At 44.3% G+C, this 14,796-nt stretch overlaps 1 protein-coding gene across 1 annotated transcript; it reads right to left on the reverse strand.

The window, feature by feature from the left end:
- Positions 1-7,720: 7,720 nt before the first annotated feature.
- LOC110507614 (frizzled-9-like) lies at positions 7,721-13,568 on the reverse strand. Its single transcript, XM_021587714.2, has one exon. The coding sequence runs from the start codon at positions 13,026-13,028 to the stop codon at positions 11,277-11,279; it is 1,752 nt and encodes a 583-aa protein (XP_021443389.1). The 5' UTR covers positions 13,029-13,568; the 3' UTR covers positions 7,721-11,276.
- Positions 13,569-14,796: the final 1,228 nt, after the last annotated feature.

Here is a 14,796-nt window from a genome sequence, read left to right on the forward strand (position 1 = left end):
CTACCCTTGCTCGGATTTCATCAACCTTGTTGTCAAGAGACTGGACATTGGCGAGAAGTATGCTAGGGAGTGGTGCACGATGTGCCCGTCTCCGGAGTCTGACCAGAAGACCGCTTCGTTTCCCCCTTTTACGAAGTCGTTTTTTTGGGTCGCCGGCTGGGATCCATTCCGTTGTCCTGGGTGAAAGGCAGAACACAGGATCTGCTTCGCGAAAGTCATATTCTTGGTCGTACTGATGGTGAGTTGACGCTGCTCTTATATTCAGTAGTTCTTCTCGACTGTATGTAATGAAACCTAAGATAACCTGGGGTACCAATGTAAGAAATAACACGTAAAAAAACAAAAAACTGCATAGTTTCCTAGGAACGCGAAGCGAGGCGGCCATCTCTGTCGGCGCTAGACATCTCTGTCGGCGCTAGATGTCAACAGTCTTTAGAAATCGTTTCAGGCTTGTATTCTTATAAATGAGGGAGTAAGACCAGTCTGAACGAGTGGACCCTACCATATCGCAGAGCTTTTTCATGCGCAAGTGCATTTCTTGTTTACTTTTTATATTGACGACGTTATTGTCAGGTTGAAATATTATAGATCCTTTAGGCTAAAAAACAACCTGAGGATTGAATACAAACATTGATTGACATGGTTCTATGAACTTTACGGATACAATTTGGATTTTTTGTCTGATCGTTTTGACTGCGTTTGAGCCTGTGGATTACTGAAGGTTTTTGGATATAAAGAGACTTCATCGAACAAAAGGAACATTTATTGAGTAAATGAATGTCTTCTGATTGCCACCATATGAAGATCATCAAAGGTAAGGGATTCATTTTATCTCTATTTCTGAGTTTTGTAATGCTTCTGCTTGGCTGGTTACTGTTTGTAATAATTTGTCAACTGGGCTATGTTCTGGGCTAGGTATGCTTTCGCCGAAAAGCATTTTATAAATATGACACTGTGGTTGGTTTAACAAGAAGTTAATCTTTAAAACTATGTAAAATATATTTTGTTTTCTGAATTTTAATAATGAGCATTTCTGTTATTGAATTTGGCGCTCTGCAATCTCACTGGTTGATGGCCAGATGGGACGCTAGCGTCCCACGTACCCTAGAGAGGTTTTAACACCCCGGCCATCCTACAATCTAAACTAGATGCCCTCAATCTCACACAAATTATCAAGGATCCTACCAGGTACAAACCTAAATCCGTAAACACGGGCACCCTCATAGATATCATCCTGACCAACCTGCCCTCTAAATACACCTCTGCTGTCTTCAACCAGGGTCTCAGCAATCACTGCCTCAATTCCTTCATCCGTAATGGGTCCACTGTCAAACAACCACCCCTCATCGCTGTCAAACAACCACCCCTCATCACTGTCAAACACTCCCTAAAACACTTCTTCAAGCAGGCCTTTCTAATTGACCTGGCCTGGGTATCCTGGAAGGATATTGACCTCATTCCACCAGTAGAGGATGCCTGGTTATTCTTTAAAAGTGCTTTCCTCACCATCTTAAATAAGCATGCCCCATTATTTTTATTTTTTAAACTAAGAACAGATATAGGCTAGTTTTTTCAAACAGAAATTTGCACCCTGTAGCACAAACTCCAAAAAGTTATGGGACACTGTAAAGTCCATGGAGAATAAGAGCACCTTCTCCCAGCTGCCCACCGCACTGAGGCTAGGAAACACTGTCACCGCCGATAAATCTACGATAATCGAGAATTTCAATAAGCATTTTTTCTATGGTTGGCCATGCTTTCCACCTGGCTACCCCTACCCCGGTCAACAGCTCTGCACCCCCCACAGCAACTTCCCCAAGCCTCCCCCATTTCTCCTTCACCCAAATCCAGATAGCTGATGTTCTAAATTAGCTGCAAAATCTGGACCCCTACAAATCAGCTGGGCTAGACAATTTGGACCCTCTCGTTCTAAAATGATCCGCCGCAATTGTTGCAACCCCTATTTACTAGCCTGTTCAACCTCTCTTTCGTATCGTCTGAGATCCCTAAAGATCGGAAAGCTCCCGCATTCATCCCCATCTTCAAAGGGGGAGACACTCTAGACCCAAACTGTTACAGACCTACATACAGTGGGGAGAACAAGTATTTGATACACTGCTGATTTTGCAGGTTTTCCTACTTACAAAGCATGTAGAGGTCTGTAATTTTTATTATAGGTACACTTCAACTGTGAGAGACGGAATCTAAAACAAAAATCCCAAAAATGACATTGTATGATTTAGAAGTAATTAATTTGCATTCTATTGCATCTCCAATCCAAAATTAAATCTAGAATTGGCTTCCTATTTCGCAAACAAAGCATCTTTCACTCATGCTGCCAAACATACCCTCGTAAAACTGACTATCCTACCGATCCTTGACTTTGGCGATGTCATTTACAAAATAGCCTCCAACAATCTACTCAGCAAATTGGATGTAGTCTATCACAGTGCCATCCGTTTTGTCACCAAAGCCACATATATTACCCACCACTGCGACCTGTATGCTCTCGTTGGCTGGCCATCGCTTCATATTTGCCGCCAAACCCACTGGCTCCAGGTCATCTATAAGTCTTTGCTAGGTAAAGCCCCGCCTTATCTCAGCTCACTGGTCACCATAGCAGCACCCACCCATAGCACGCGTTCCAGCAGGTATATTTCACTGGTCATCCCCAAAGCCAACTCTTCTTTTGGCCACCTTTCCTTACAGTTCTCTGCTGCCAATGACTGGCACGAATTGTGAAAATCTCTGAAGCTGGAGTCTTATATCTCCCTCACTAACTTTAAGCATCAGCTGTCAGAGCAGCTTACCGATCATTGCACCTGTACACAGCCAATCTGTAAATAGCCCACCCAACTACCTCATCCCCATATTGTTATTTATTTGTTTGCTCCTTTGAACCCCAGTATCTCTACATGCACAATCATCTTCTGCACATCTATCACTTCAGTGTTAATTGCTGAATTGTAATTATTTTGCCACTATGGCCTATTGCCTTACCTCCCTAATCTTAATACATTTGCACACACTGTATATATATGTTTTATATTGTGTTATTAACTGTACGTTTGATTATCCCATGTGTAACCCTGTTTTGTTTGTGTCACACTGCTTTGCTTTATCTTGGCCAGGTCGCTGTTGTTAATGATAACTTGTTCTCAACTGGCCTACCTGGTTAAATTAAGGTGAAATAAAATATAAATAAAATTGGTGCAGGGGGACGACAATCCCCCCCTTCCTTCCACCTGGGGGTGTGCTTAATTAAGTAGGCGCCCCACCTCCCCAGTCCCCATTCTGTCCTCCCGGTGTTAGGGGGTTGGGGTGATTGGGGGTTTGGTATTGTTGAGGTGAGGGAGGTCGCTCTCATTACACCCCTCTATAAAGCTACCAGCCACTTCACAATGGGCCAGAGAACACAATGGTTCTATAGTTCTCCAGGTCTAGTGGGAAAAATTGTGTGTGTGTGTGTGTGTGTGTGTGTGTGTGTGTGTGTGTGTGTGTGTGTGTGTGTGTGTGTGTGTGTGTGTGTGTGTGTGTGTGTGTGTGTGTGTGTGTGTGTGTGTGTGCGTGCATTGGGAGATCCCAATCAACCAACACACACCTCTGCTATGCTGAACATCACACCACTGCAGTTCATTAATCTCAGTCACTCAATCGCAATGCATTGTTCTTTCTGGTTTGTTAGCGACACTGCTGGGTCAGCGTGCCAAGGTAACCTTACAAAATATGTCAGAATATATGTAGACCTTAGTTCTCAGGTGTTTTTTTCAGGTGGTTCTGGAAATGCTCTGACTGAAATAATGTTCTTTGGAGTCCATAAATATGAAACAACGCTCAGAGATTAAAAAGTTAAAGTTAAAAGTGTGGAGTGAATTCAGAGGGAGAGGAACTTGGAAGAGTTTAGTCTACCCTGGGGAGATGAGGAAGGCTGTGCTGGGCTGGCTTTCTAAGAGGAACACAGACCCGTGGGGGGAACCTTTGATGGCTGAGCGTGACATGAGCACATTTTTGGACAGGGTAACAGTGTGACAGCCACACTTGCCAGCCAACAGAGATGCAAGCAGCTCTCATCCTCTTCACCACCTGTCAACACACACCTGCCAGCCACTTTGAAACAGTGTGTCATGTTGTTTCCTGGGATTAGGAGGTAAGAGACCGTTAGTGTGACAGACAGGGTTGTGTTCTCGCATTTGAAAGTAATGGGGACAAACAGAGAGAGGTGTAAAGTGCAGGCAGACATACGAAGCAGGGTAGTGGAGAGAGGCGTGCAGGGTGAAGACAGACTCACATCCTGGCCTTTACACTTCGCTTCTTCTTTTCAGTGTTTCTATAAAGCAGGTTGTAATGCAGCATGGTTTTGTGTTCTTTGTCGCTGTTGTTGATTTTGTTGTCTTTTGTAGTTCCTGCTCTCTTTATCTCCTCTCAAAGGAGACTCTATGGTACTGGCGACTAGAGAGGGGTGCTGCCTAGCAACCGATTCAAAATGGCAGCTACAAAAGGGGTGCTCTCTCTCTCTCAAACGCCTGACCTACATTATCCCAAGCCTCTGATCTATGGCACAACACAACAACATGATGAAAGGGGCAAAATTATGTTTTAACCCTCAAACAAATGCTTGCCATTGGTAGCCTCCACCCCGAGTCATTGCACCACGGGTCGGTTCAAAGGATGAGTTTAAATCTAAATATAGGATGAGTATAAGCAAAACTAAAATTAAATAAACATGCAATGAAATCAATGTTTCTGAGAAGAAGGCAATGACGATTATGATCCCAGCGATGCTATTAGCTTATTTGCGGCTTCACAGCAAGAGAGGCGGAACCTCCCTCTTCTCTGACTCATCCACCAGTCCAGAGGCAGGAGAAAAAGGGATGAGACGCTTTTAGAGTTCTGTCTCTGATTTATTGATCAAAGACTGTGAAAAAAACATGCAAAAAATAAAAATGGAAAGATGGAAAACTGGGAAATTTCCTACTAATTACAATAATGGAGTTGTCTGTTCCAAATCCAACTAAACGTCTGTCTGTAGTAAAGGTTCCTGTATGCACTTTGTGCTGATCCTTACCGGTTAATTTCCTTACCGGTTAATTTCCTTACCGGTTAATTTCCTTACCGGTTAATTTCCTTACCGGTTAATTTCTCATATTGACATCACATTTGACTGTTCCATTGGTATGCATGTCTCACGTGTTGATGATTGGGATGACAAGAACGAGGATCAGAGATGATGATTGAGACTGAGGCTTCTAACAACGTGAAGAGATCAGGGCATTCATATGTGAAAAGGCACATGATATGATACATCACTGGCAAGCCAGAAAATAACAGAGATGAATACATTACATTATAATGAGTTATGATTGTTCATACCTATCGTGTAGTTGTGAAAACAGCATCATATTTTAAAGACATAGATGGTTTGGGTAACCATCTGTTATAACAGAGATAATAGCTCTGTGTCGCAGCAATATCCTTCCTACTTACTAAATAGCTCAAGAATATCTGAAGTGTTTCTGAAATTGCAGGGCATTGAAAAAATATCTACGTTTTGTGTGTGTGTGTGTGTGTTGGTAAGAGAGAGCGAGAGAGACAGTGTTGAATTGGCAGACAAGGGAGCCCAGTGGGAGGCCGGTAGTGAAGAGTCTGAGTTGTGTGAACTCTGCTGCTGCTGTTAGACAGGCAGCCCAGTGGGAGGCCGGTAGTGAAGGGTCTGAGCTGTGTGAACTCTGCTGCTGCTCTCAGACAGGCAGCCCAGTGGGAGGCCGGTAGTGAAGGGTCTGAGCTGTGTGAAATCTGCTGCTGCTCTCAGACAGGCAGCCCAGTGGGAGGCCGGTAGTGAAGGGTCTCTGAGCTGTGTGAACTCTGCTGCTGCTCTCAGACAGGCAGCCCAGTGGGAGGCCGGTAGTGAAGGGTCTCTGAGCTGTGTGAACTCTGCTGCTGCTCTCAGACAGACAGCCTAGTGGGAGGCCGGTAGTGAAGGGTCTGAGCTGTGTGAACTCTGCTGCTGCTCTTCAGACAGGCAGCCCAGTGGGAGGCCAGTAGTGAAGGGTCTGAGCTGTGTGAACTCTGCTGCTGCTTTTCAGACTGGGGCATTTTCATGGAAAGCATCTCTTTGGGGCCTGCAGGTTTTCAATACACTCATTTACACATCAAAACGGCCCAGGAAAGGGATAGTGCTGAGGAGGAGTGGGGGAGGGCAGAGGAGGGAACAGCAGCAGGGTAATGAAGGATGCTTTCTTTTCTCTCTTCCCCCCCCCCCCACACACCCTGAGGGGTAGGCAGTGGTTTAGGGCCAGGAGGGAGGGGCTTCGGTGCCATAACGATCGCCTCTCTAATCAGATGCATGACCATAGGAGGGGGATTTCTATTCACACCACCCGCCCAGAAAATCACATAAACACTGTCAGCTCAGTAGTACCTTAACTTTTAATAAACCCACCTTGAAGATAAATCTTATTCACCCAGCCTAAATAGTTCATGTAATACTCCACTGTTTGATAAATCAACTTTCTCCCAGGCAAAAACGAACCAATTACAGATCCCTATGCCATGCTTCTCCAGTCTGAGTCAATACACTGTAGCATAGCTAGAGACATAGACAAGGTAGATACAGTATGTTGAAGTCCCCTTTAATTTTGAACTTTTTCAGATAGGTGCAGAGACAGACAGACCTGTTCTGTCCCACAGACTGCCGTTATAGAAAGATACTAACTCAGGTTAACCCCCTGAGCCTTGTGGTTAAAAAACAACAACAGTGCCTTGGCCAAGCGAAATCTTTCGACTAAGGCCAAGCTTACTCACTCTTGAAATTAAACATTTCTGTAAAAAAAAAAAAAAAATTGTGTGGGGATTCTTTCCAGGGTTGTGCTGATTGGCTGGCACAGGTTCTAGAGTGCTGACCTCAGAAGTGTGTGTGTTACCAGAGGTGTGTGTTTTGCTCTATATATGAAGTAGAGTTCGGAGCAGTCGGATGCTTTTTTACCTGATTCCTCCGATGAATTTCAATTTATTTTTGCTACCACTTTGTTTGTATTTAAATTCAGTTTTACGCTGTTGACCACAGGTAAGGCGCCCCACAGGACACACAGCTCAAACAAACTCTGTTTTAGGTATTCTGGACCCAGCTCCAAACTCCCTTCCATCTACATTGAAGTTGTCACGCCCTGACCGTAGAGATCCTTTTAATTCTCTAATTGGTTAGGTCAGGGTGTGACTAGGGTGGGCAATCTATGTTTTCTATTTCTTTGTTGGCCGGGTATGGTTCCCAATCAGAGGCAGCTGTCTATCGTTGTCTCTGATTGGGGATCATACTTAAGCAGCTTTTTTCCCACCTGTAGTTGGTGGGATCTTGTTTTTTGTGTAGCTGCCTGTGAGCAGCCCAGAACGTCACGTTTAGTTGGCCGGGTATCATTGCTACAACTCCCGTACGGGCTCGGGAGAGACGAAGGCTGAATGTCATGTGTCCTCCGATACACAACCTAACCAGCCGTACTGCTTCTTAACAGAGCGCGCCTCCAACCCGGAAGCCAGCCGCACCAATGTGTCGGAGGCTACACCGTGCACCTGGCAACCTTGGCTAGCGCGCACTGCGCCCGGCCCGCCACAGGAGTCGCTGGTGCGCGATGAGACAAGGAGATCCCTACCGACCAATCCCTCCCTAACCCGGACGACGCTAGGCCAATTGTGCGTTGCCCCACGGACCTCCCGGTCGCGGCCGGTTACGACAGAGCCTGGGCGCGAACCCAGGGACTCTGATGGCACAGCTGGCGCTGCAGTACAGCGCCCTTAACCACTGCGCCACCCGGGAGGCAAGTTTCATATTTATTAAACATGTGGATCTCTAAGTACGCTGGGCCTTGGTCCATTCATTCAGACAATCGTAACAGAAGTTCAGTGGTGTTGTGAGTCTGAACAAGTTTTTCCTCTGGAGACAGCTAGAAAATACACAAGCTACTGGCACTAACATGTTCGGACAGCATTCAATCATGGAACAAGCCTCATTGAACAAGGTTTATAAACAACAAACGGTTGCAAACGCTCCCTGTTACTCCAATCACCGCATGTTGTCTTTGGGGATTTGTTTTCTCTGTCTAGCAACACAAATACATTAAGTACCTCCATATCTCCTAACTCAGCCCTTGTCCTAAACAGACTGCAGTTCCTATCTAATCACAGAAAACACAGGTGGGACTGGCTGTTTTTTAAGAGCAAGTGTTTCACCTCACTGGGTCATGTCACAGAGCGTAATCCCGAGAGGAAGCCAGCAGCTCGTTCAACCGTACGTGAACTGGTGCATGTGGCTTTAACTCCAGTTATTCTGTCCCAGCGACATGCTTCAAAGGAAACTCACACTCACTTTTGATAGTTAAATGTGGTTGGCAATGTCAAGACTTCAGCTCTCTCTGCTAAGCAATGGACAATGTCTATAATGGCCAAGCGAGGAAAACACAGAGGTTAACCCCCATCTACCTCTCCCTCCTTACATATGTGCCCACACACACACACTATAATACAATATGATACTCTGTTCTGCAAAGACTGTCTTCTCAACTTAAATGATTTGGTTAAATTGCTGTAATCTTAAAGTTGATGGTGTCTAACAAAGGTTAAATGAAAAACCACAACACAACACCTCCGTCTATAAAGCTTGACAAAATCTAAACGTTAAAGTGAGCAGCAGTCTGATGTAAATGTAACTCTTGGTCCTCACATCTTTCCATGCCATCACCTCGTGTTGCCTGACACGGAACACAATTACACAGACAGACATAAACAATTACATTTACTGTCAAACACCATGCATCCCAGCAAGCCTGCTGTGAAACAAATGGTCTCTTATATTCGGGTGTGCTTATAATTGACATTGACACCCTAATTTACTGAGAACAGTTGCTGGCAACATAAGGCTTGAATGTGCCAAATTCAAACTGAGACAAAGCCATGCAACCAATGACCAATATGTAGCATGTAGTATGACATTTGTGAAACTTTTTGGTCAAATAGAAATCGTCAATTAATTTCCTCCCAATTCAGGTGTAAAGCGTTGGACTAGTGCTGAGATCTAGATGGCCTACTTCAAATTCCTCCTCCTGGATCAAAGTGCCATGTATTTGCATGGGGATCAAACAGAGAGGAGGACAGGGCACAATAGTGGTTCAGGGAAAGGATTAGCACACCCATTAAATATATTTCTCTGTGAACAGCTCCCGCATGTTAAAAGGATACTTCAGGGTTTTGGCAATGAAGCCCTATATCTACTTCCCCAGAGTCAGATGAACTCTTGAATAGGCCTACCCTTTGTATGTCTCTGCCTGCAGTTTGAAGAAAGTTGCTAACAAGCGTTAGCGCAATGGCTGGACGTCTATGGTAACTGCTAGTATGCTAGTAGATACCATAGACTTCCAGTTATTGCGCTAACGCTGGTTAGCCTTGGATCGGAAAACTGCCTCTGACTTCTTTCATACTGGATGCAGAGACATAATGGTATCCATGAGTTCATCTGACTGGAAGTAGATAAAGGGCTTCATTGTCAAAACCAGGAAGTATCTCTTTAAAGATGATGACCCAAACCTTGAGACTACTTGGATTGCCCCTCTATTCATCTCCAATTCTCTTTGAGGAATAGTGTGTCCATGTTGCTTCCAGGATCTAGCTTATATGCAGTTGAACATATGGCACGCGATTCTCACTGTAGAAAATTGCTTCAAAGCAGGAGAGGAAATTAAGGACCAAATGGTCGACAGGAAAATAAACAACAAATGTTGGCCTTATTGTCCTGTGATAAATGTGTTCAAAGAGGCTTTGGAGTAAGAAGAAATGGGCGTATTAGGCTACAAAAGTTAGGAATATAAACTGTTGCATTTATCCTTATATTGAGAAAAATTCTCCAATTCTCCAAATGATTACAGTTGATATTTGCATGTTGGCATTACCATAGGAATTAGGCTACCTTTCATTTGCAAAAGAGAATGAACCCTACTACAGTCTACTTCACCCAAAAGAGAATGAACCCCACTACAGTCTACTTCACCTAAAACAGAATGAACCCTACTACAGTCTACTTCACCTAAAACAGAATGAACCCCACTACAGTCTACTTCACCTAAAACAGAATGAACCCTACTACAGTCTACTTCACCTAAAACAGAATGAACTCTACTAGTCTACTTCACCTAAAACAGAATGAACCCTACTACAGTCTACTTCACCCAAAAGAGAATGAACCCTACTACAGTCTACTTCACCCAAAAGAGAATGAACCCTACTACAGTCTACTTCACCTAAAACAGAATGAACCCCACTACAGTCTACTTCACCTAAAAGAGAATGAACCCTACTACAGTCTACTTCACCTAAAAGAGAATGAACCCTACTACAGTCTACTTCACCTAAAACAGAATGAACTCTACTACAGTCTACTTCACCTAAAACAGAATTAACCCTACTACAGTCTACTTCAACCAGTCTAGCACATCTGATTAATTCTGGTCGTCCTGGAATAATGACATGAATGAATCATGGATATCTATAGCCATATATAATCTAACAAACTTCTCATTTTGTAAGAATTATATTTATTTATTATAGAGCCAAATTATTATCAAAGACATTGTAAAATTCAATATTTTTTGTCAATGCATTTTCCTCCCAAGTCTCAATATAATTTTCTCAATCAATCCAATGAAACTAAGCCATATTGAAAAATGTATAGGATTCACACTCAATTTAATAATAGTAAATAAACCACGACCAAATGTATACCCAATTGTATTATTCTTAAGAACCCAATAAGAGGCACTGTATTTTCCTTGATGCTCAGTAGTTTACTATTTTAGCCTCATGGATTCATGTTCACTCCAATCAAAACGTGTGAGAAACCAAAGTAAACTTCAATTAAATATATATACAATAAATAGACTGTTTAACATTTAAACTTATTTATGTAGTTATTTATACCCAGTTCGGGGGAGAACAATGCCTCTCCTTTAAAATGTCCATGCAAGGCCTTTTCTGCATTGCAGTTGAGCATCTCTATGCAATACAGTCCACACATCTTGTGTGTTTATAGAGAGCAATACTGAACATTTCCCATTAATACTGAAATAAGGAAAGTTGCACAGAAAAGCAACAATGGACAGTTGAATTATAACTTCTCTCCTTCCTCTCAATCTCAATCTTATTCTTATTCTATATATTACAATGTCACCCCAGTAGCTTCCTGTGTTTAGACAGAGCATTGAATGAACTGCATACTGGTAATATACTGACTGTCAGCGTCAGACATGTGTGGGGCTGTCTGAGTAAGGGTCTGTCTTGGCCATGTTGAGCACCACGGCAGGGGTTTTGTAATGACAGTGTGTGCTGCAGCTCACGCTGCCACAGGGCTTCCTGCTAGTCCTGTCTGATGCCAGCTTCCTGCTGCACAGGCCCTGCCAGGTCTGCAGGGTCTTGGAGCTCCACACCCACACACCACTGGTGATGCCCACCACCAGGGACATGAAGATCTTCAGCATGAACACCACCACAGTGGGCACCGACGACTCCAGGGAGCAGTCCTCGTTCCGGCGCCCGGGGAACGACACGCACTTGACCTCCAGACCTATGAACTTCCAGTAGTCCATGTTAAGCCTCTCGTAGAAGTAGCAGATGATGACGCAGGTGGCGGGCACTGTGTACAGGATGGAGTAGATGCCGATTTTCACCATTAGCTTCTCCAGCTTTTCCGTGTTGGTGCCTTCGGTTTTCATCACCTTGCGGATGTGGAAGAGCGCCACAAAGCCGGTGAGGACGAAGGACGTGCCAATGACCAGGTAGCAGGACAGAGGGATGAGCACAAAGCCGGTGAGCGCTCCAGAGTCCATGCTGCCCACGTAGCACAGACCCGTCAGCTCATCCCCTGCCACCTTCCTCATGGTGAGGATGACGATTGTCTTCAGAGCTGGGATGCCCCAGGCGGCCATGTGGAAGTAGTTGCTGTGGGACTCAATGGCCTCGTGGCCCCACTTCTTACCAGCGGCCAGGAACCAGGTGAGGGTGAGGATGACCCACCAGATGGACGAGGCCATACCGAAGTAGTAGAGGATGAGGAAGACGATGGTGCAGCCTGTGGACTCCAGCCCCTCCTGGATGATGTAGAGCTCGCCATTCTCCCGGTCGCAGGCGATGTTCTCGGCCCCGGCCACCGAGCGGATGATGAAGGCCACAGAGTAGACGTTGTAGCACATGGAGAGGAAGATGATGGGCCGCTCGGGGTACTGGAAGCGGTGGGGGTCCAGGAGGAAGGTGAGAACGGTGAAGGCCGTGGAGACAAAACAGAGTGTTGACCACACTGTCATCCAGATGAAGGCAAAGTCCTTGTCCCGTCTGGACCAGAACACGTCCACTGCAGAGGAGCAGCGAGGAGCACACGACTGGCTCTTCTCCACATAATGGAACTTCTCTGGGTTCTCGCAGGACCCCAGACTGCCCATGGAGCGCCCGTTACTGCTACCCGGTTGCCTGGGCCGAGGGGGAACAAAAGGCATGTCCTCTCCCTTCTTGATATCCGTCTTGGTGTCGTTCTCTGGAGCCTCCATGCACAGCGCGTTGGGGTCATTCTTGGTCGGGAGCCTGGAGCAATCCAGCGAGTCAGGCCATGCGTAGTGGAACTTCTCCATAATGGGTGAGCACTTCTGCCTGGCCTGCTCACACATAGGCCTGCAGGCTGGGATGGAGGTAGACACTTTATCAGTGCACATTGGGGCATAGAGTGAGCAGAGGAAGAAACGAAGGTGCACATCACAGCCGTAATCCACTAGAGGTGCAAACTCATTCAGCTTGATGGCAGCCTCTTTTTGGTTTTCATGGTCCATAAAATTGGGCATTCTGGTCATGTTGTAGCCAATGCCCTGGCACATGGGAATTACTATGGGTTCGCATTTGGCTGGTCTCCCTCGTTCTAGGTCGTATGTTCCTAGCTCCACACTGTAGGCAGCAATCATGAGCGGACACCAGAGAGAAATCAGTATCTTCAAAGGAGACCCCTCCATGCTTATTTTCAGTCATATGATTAGTCTAACAAATAGTTGTATTTGTTCAGACCAAAAATGTAAATTCAAGAGGATATTTCCGTATTATTTTACCATTGTAAGCACAGCCCCAACAAGCGTTAAAAATCCGTTGTTACAAATGCATTCTATGCTGATGCACAACGCAAATGCAGGTAAAATATAACAAAAAATAATTCCAGTAGGTAAACATTAGTCTATGATATATATGTATATATATATATATATATATATTAAAAAAAAAGCTTCCCCAGAATTAATGTTTAAATGTTCTTAGAAGGCAGCCTCCGAGCCAATTCGAGGAAGGCAGAGTTCAATCTAGAAAATGAAGTTCGCAATGAAATGAGAAAATAACGGTGGTGAGCTTAAATAACGTTCATTACAGAAAGTGTTGACTCCTTATCCTTGACTTCTTAATTTCGAATAAAAACTGTTTAAAGCTGACTCGGTGCAGCTATTTGCAGCAGTAGATATATTTCACTCTACCTCGGACAACCGCTCTCCATCCATCGTTTGAGAACACTGAACTTTCTCTTCTATCTGCGGCTCTTACCCGACGCGAGGGTGGGCATTTCCATGACGCGACGCTTCCATCTCGTACCGCCCACCACTGACATGAGAAGCGTCTTTAAGCGCACGCACGACTCTATTAATTCCACATTTCTTTATTTGGGAATTTGAAAGTGGTCAGTGAGGTTAGGATAAATGTTAATATTTTAATAGTGATCATAATCCTTAGGCTACTGTTTTATTTTTTTTACAATAGGCTATGTCCTATTGGGCTACTGAGTGGCACAGCGGTCTAAGGCAATGCATATCAGTGCAAAACGCGTCACTTACAGTCCCTGGTTTGAAACCAGGCTGTATCACATCTGATCGTGATTGGGAGTCCCATAGGGCAGCTCACAATTGGCCCAGCGTCACCCAGCGTAGTTAAATTTAAATGTCCAAATAGTTTATAAGGCATCTTATGAGAGGCTACACATCTTCTGCTTCTGCAATGGTTTAAGTGAGTAGTGAATTGGTCACTATTTATCATACAGTATCACAATGTATATTATTCTCTTTGGTATCACATGTTATGTGGTCAGTGTTTGTGCCTAGGGAAAAAAACTATTGTTACCATCTAGTGGCCGAATGGTAGGCTACAATTGCCCCCTTTGACAGCTCAAATAAGTGTTTGATCTTTTCATTCACTATGTGATATAGCTGACTCTACTCATGCACAAAATCCCATTGATGAGGCTATCTTGGGAAAGGCCAAAGAGAGACCAGAAAATATCAAAGAGACAGGATGATCCAACAGCTTATAATATGACAGTGACGCACAGCATAATAAATTATGGTCTTGGTAAAAATATCAGACATGTTCAAAAACTAGGTGCACATTAGGCCCATGAACTAGGTGCACCTCTGACACATGATGCTAAATCTGAGATGTTTGAGCTTTCAAGGCTACAGTGCCTTGCGAAAGTATTCGGCCCCCTTGAACTTTGCGACCTTTTGCCACATTTCAGGCTTCAAACATAAAGATATAAAACTGTATTTTTTGTGAAGAATCAACAACAAGTGGGACACAATCATGAAGTGGAACGACATTTATTGGATATTTCAAACTTTTTTAACAAATCAAAAAACTGCTGTTCACAAATGCTCTCCATCCAACCTCACTGAGCTCGAGCTGTTTTGCAAGGAGGAATGGGAAAAAATTTTAGTCTCTCAATGTGCAAAACTGATAGACATACCCCAA

Source organism: Oncorhynchus mykiss, chromosome 27, assembly GCF_013265735.2.
Source record: "Oncorhynchus mykiss isolate Arlee chromosome 27, USDA_OmykA_1.1, whole genome shotgun sequence".
Classification (NCBI taxonomy): Eukaryota; Metazoa; Chordata; class Actinopteri; order Salmoniformes; family Salmonidae; genus Oncorhynchus; species Oncorhynchus mykiss.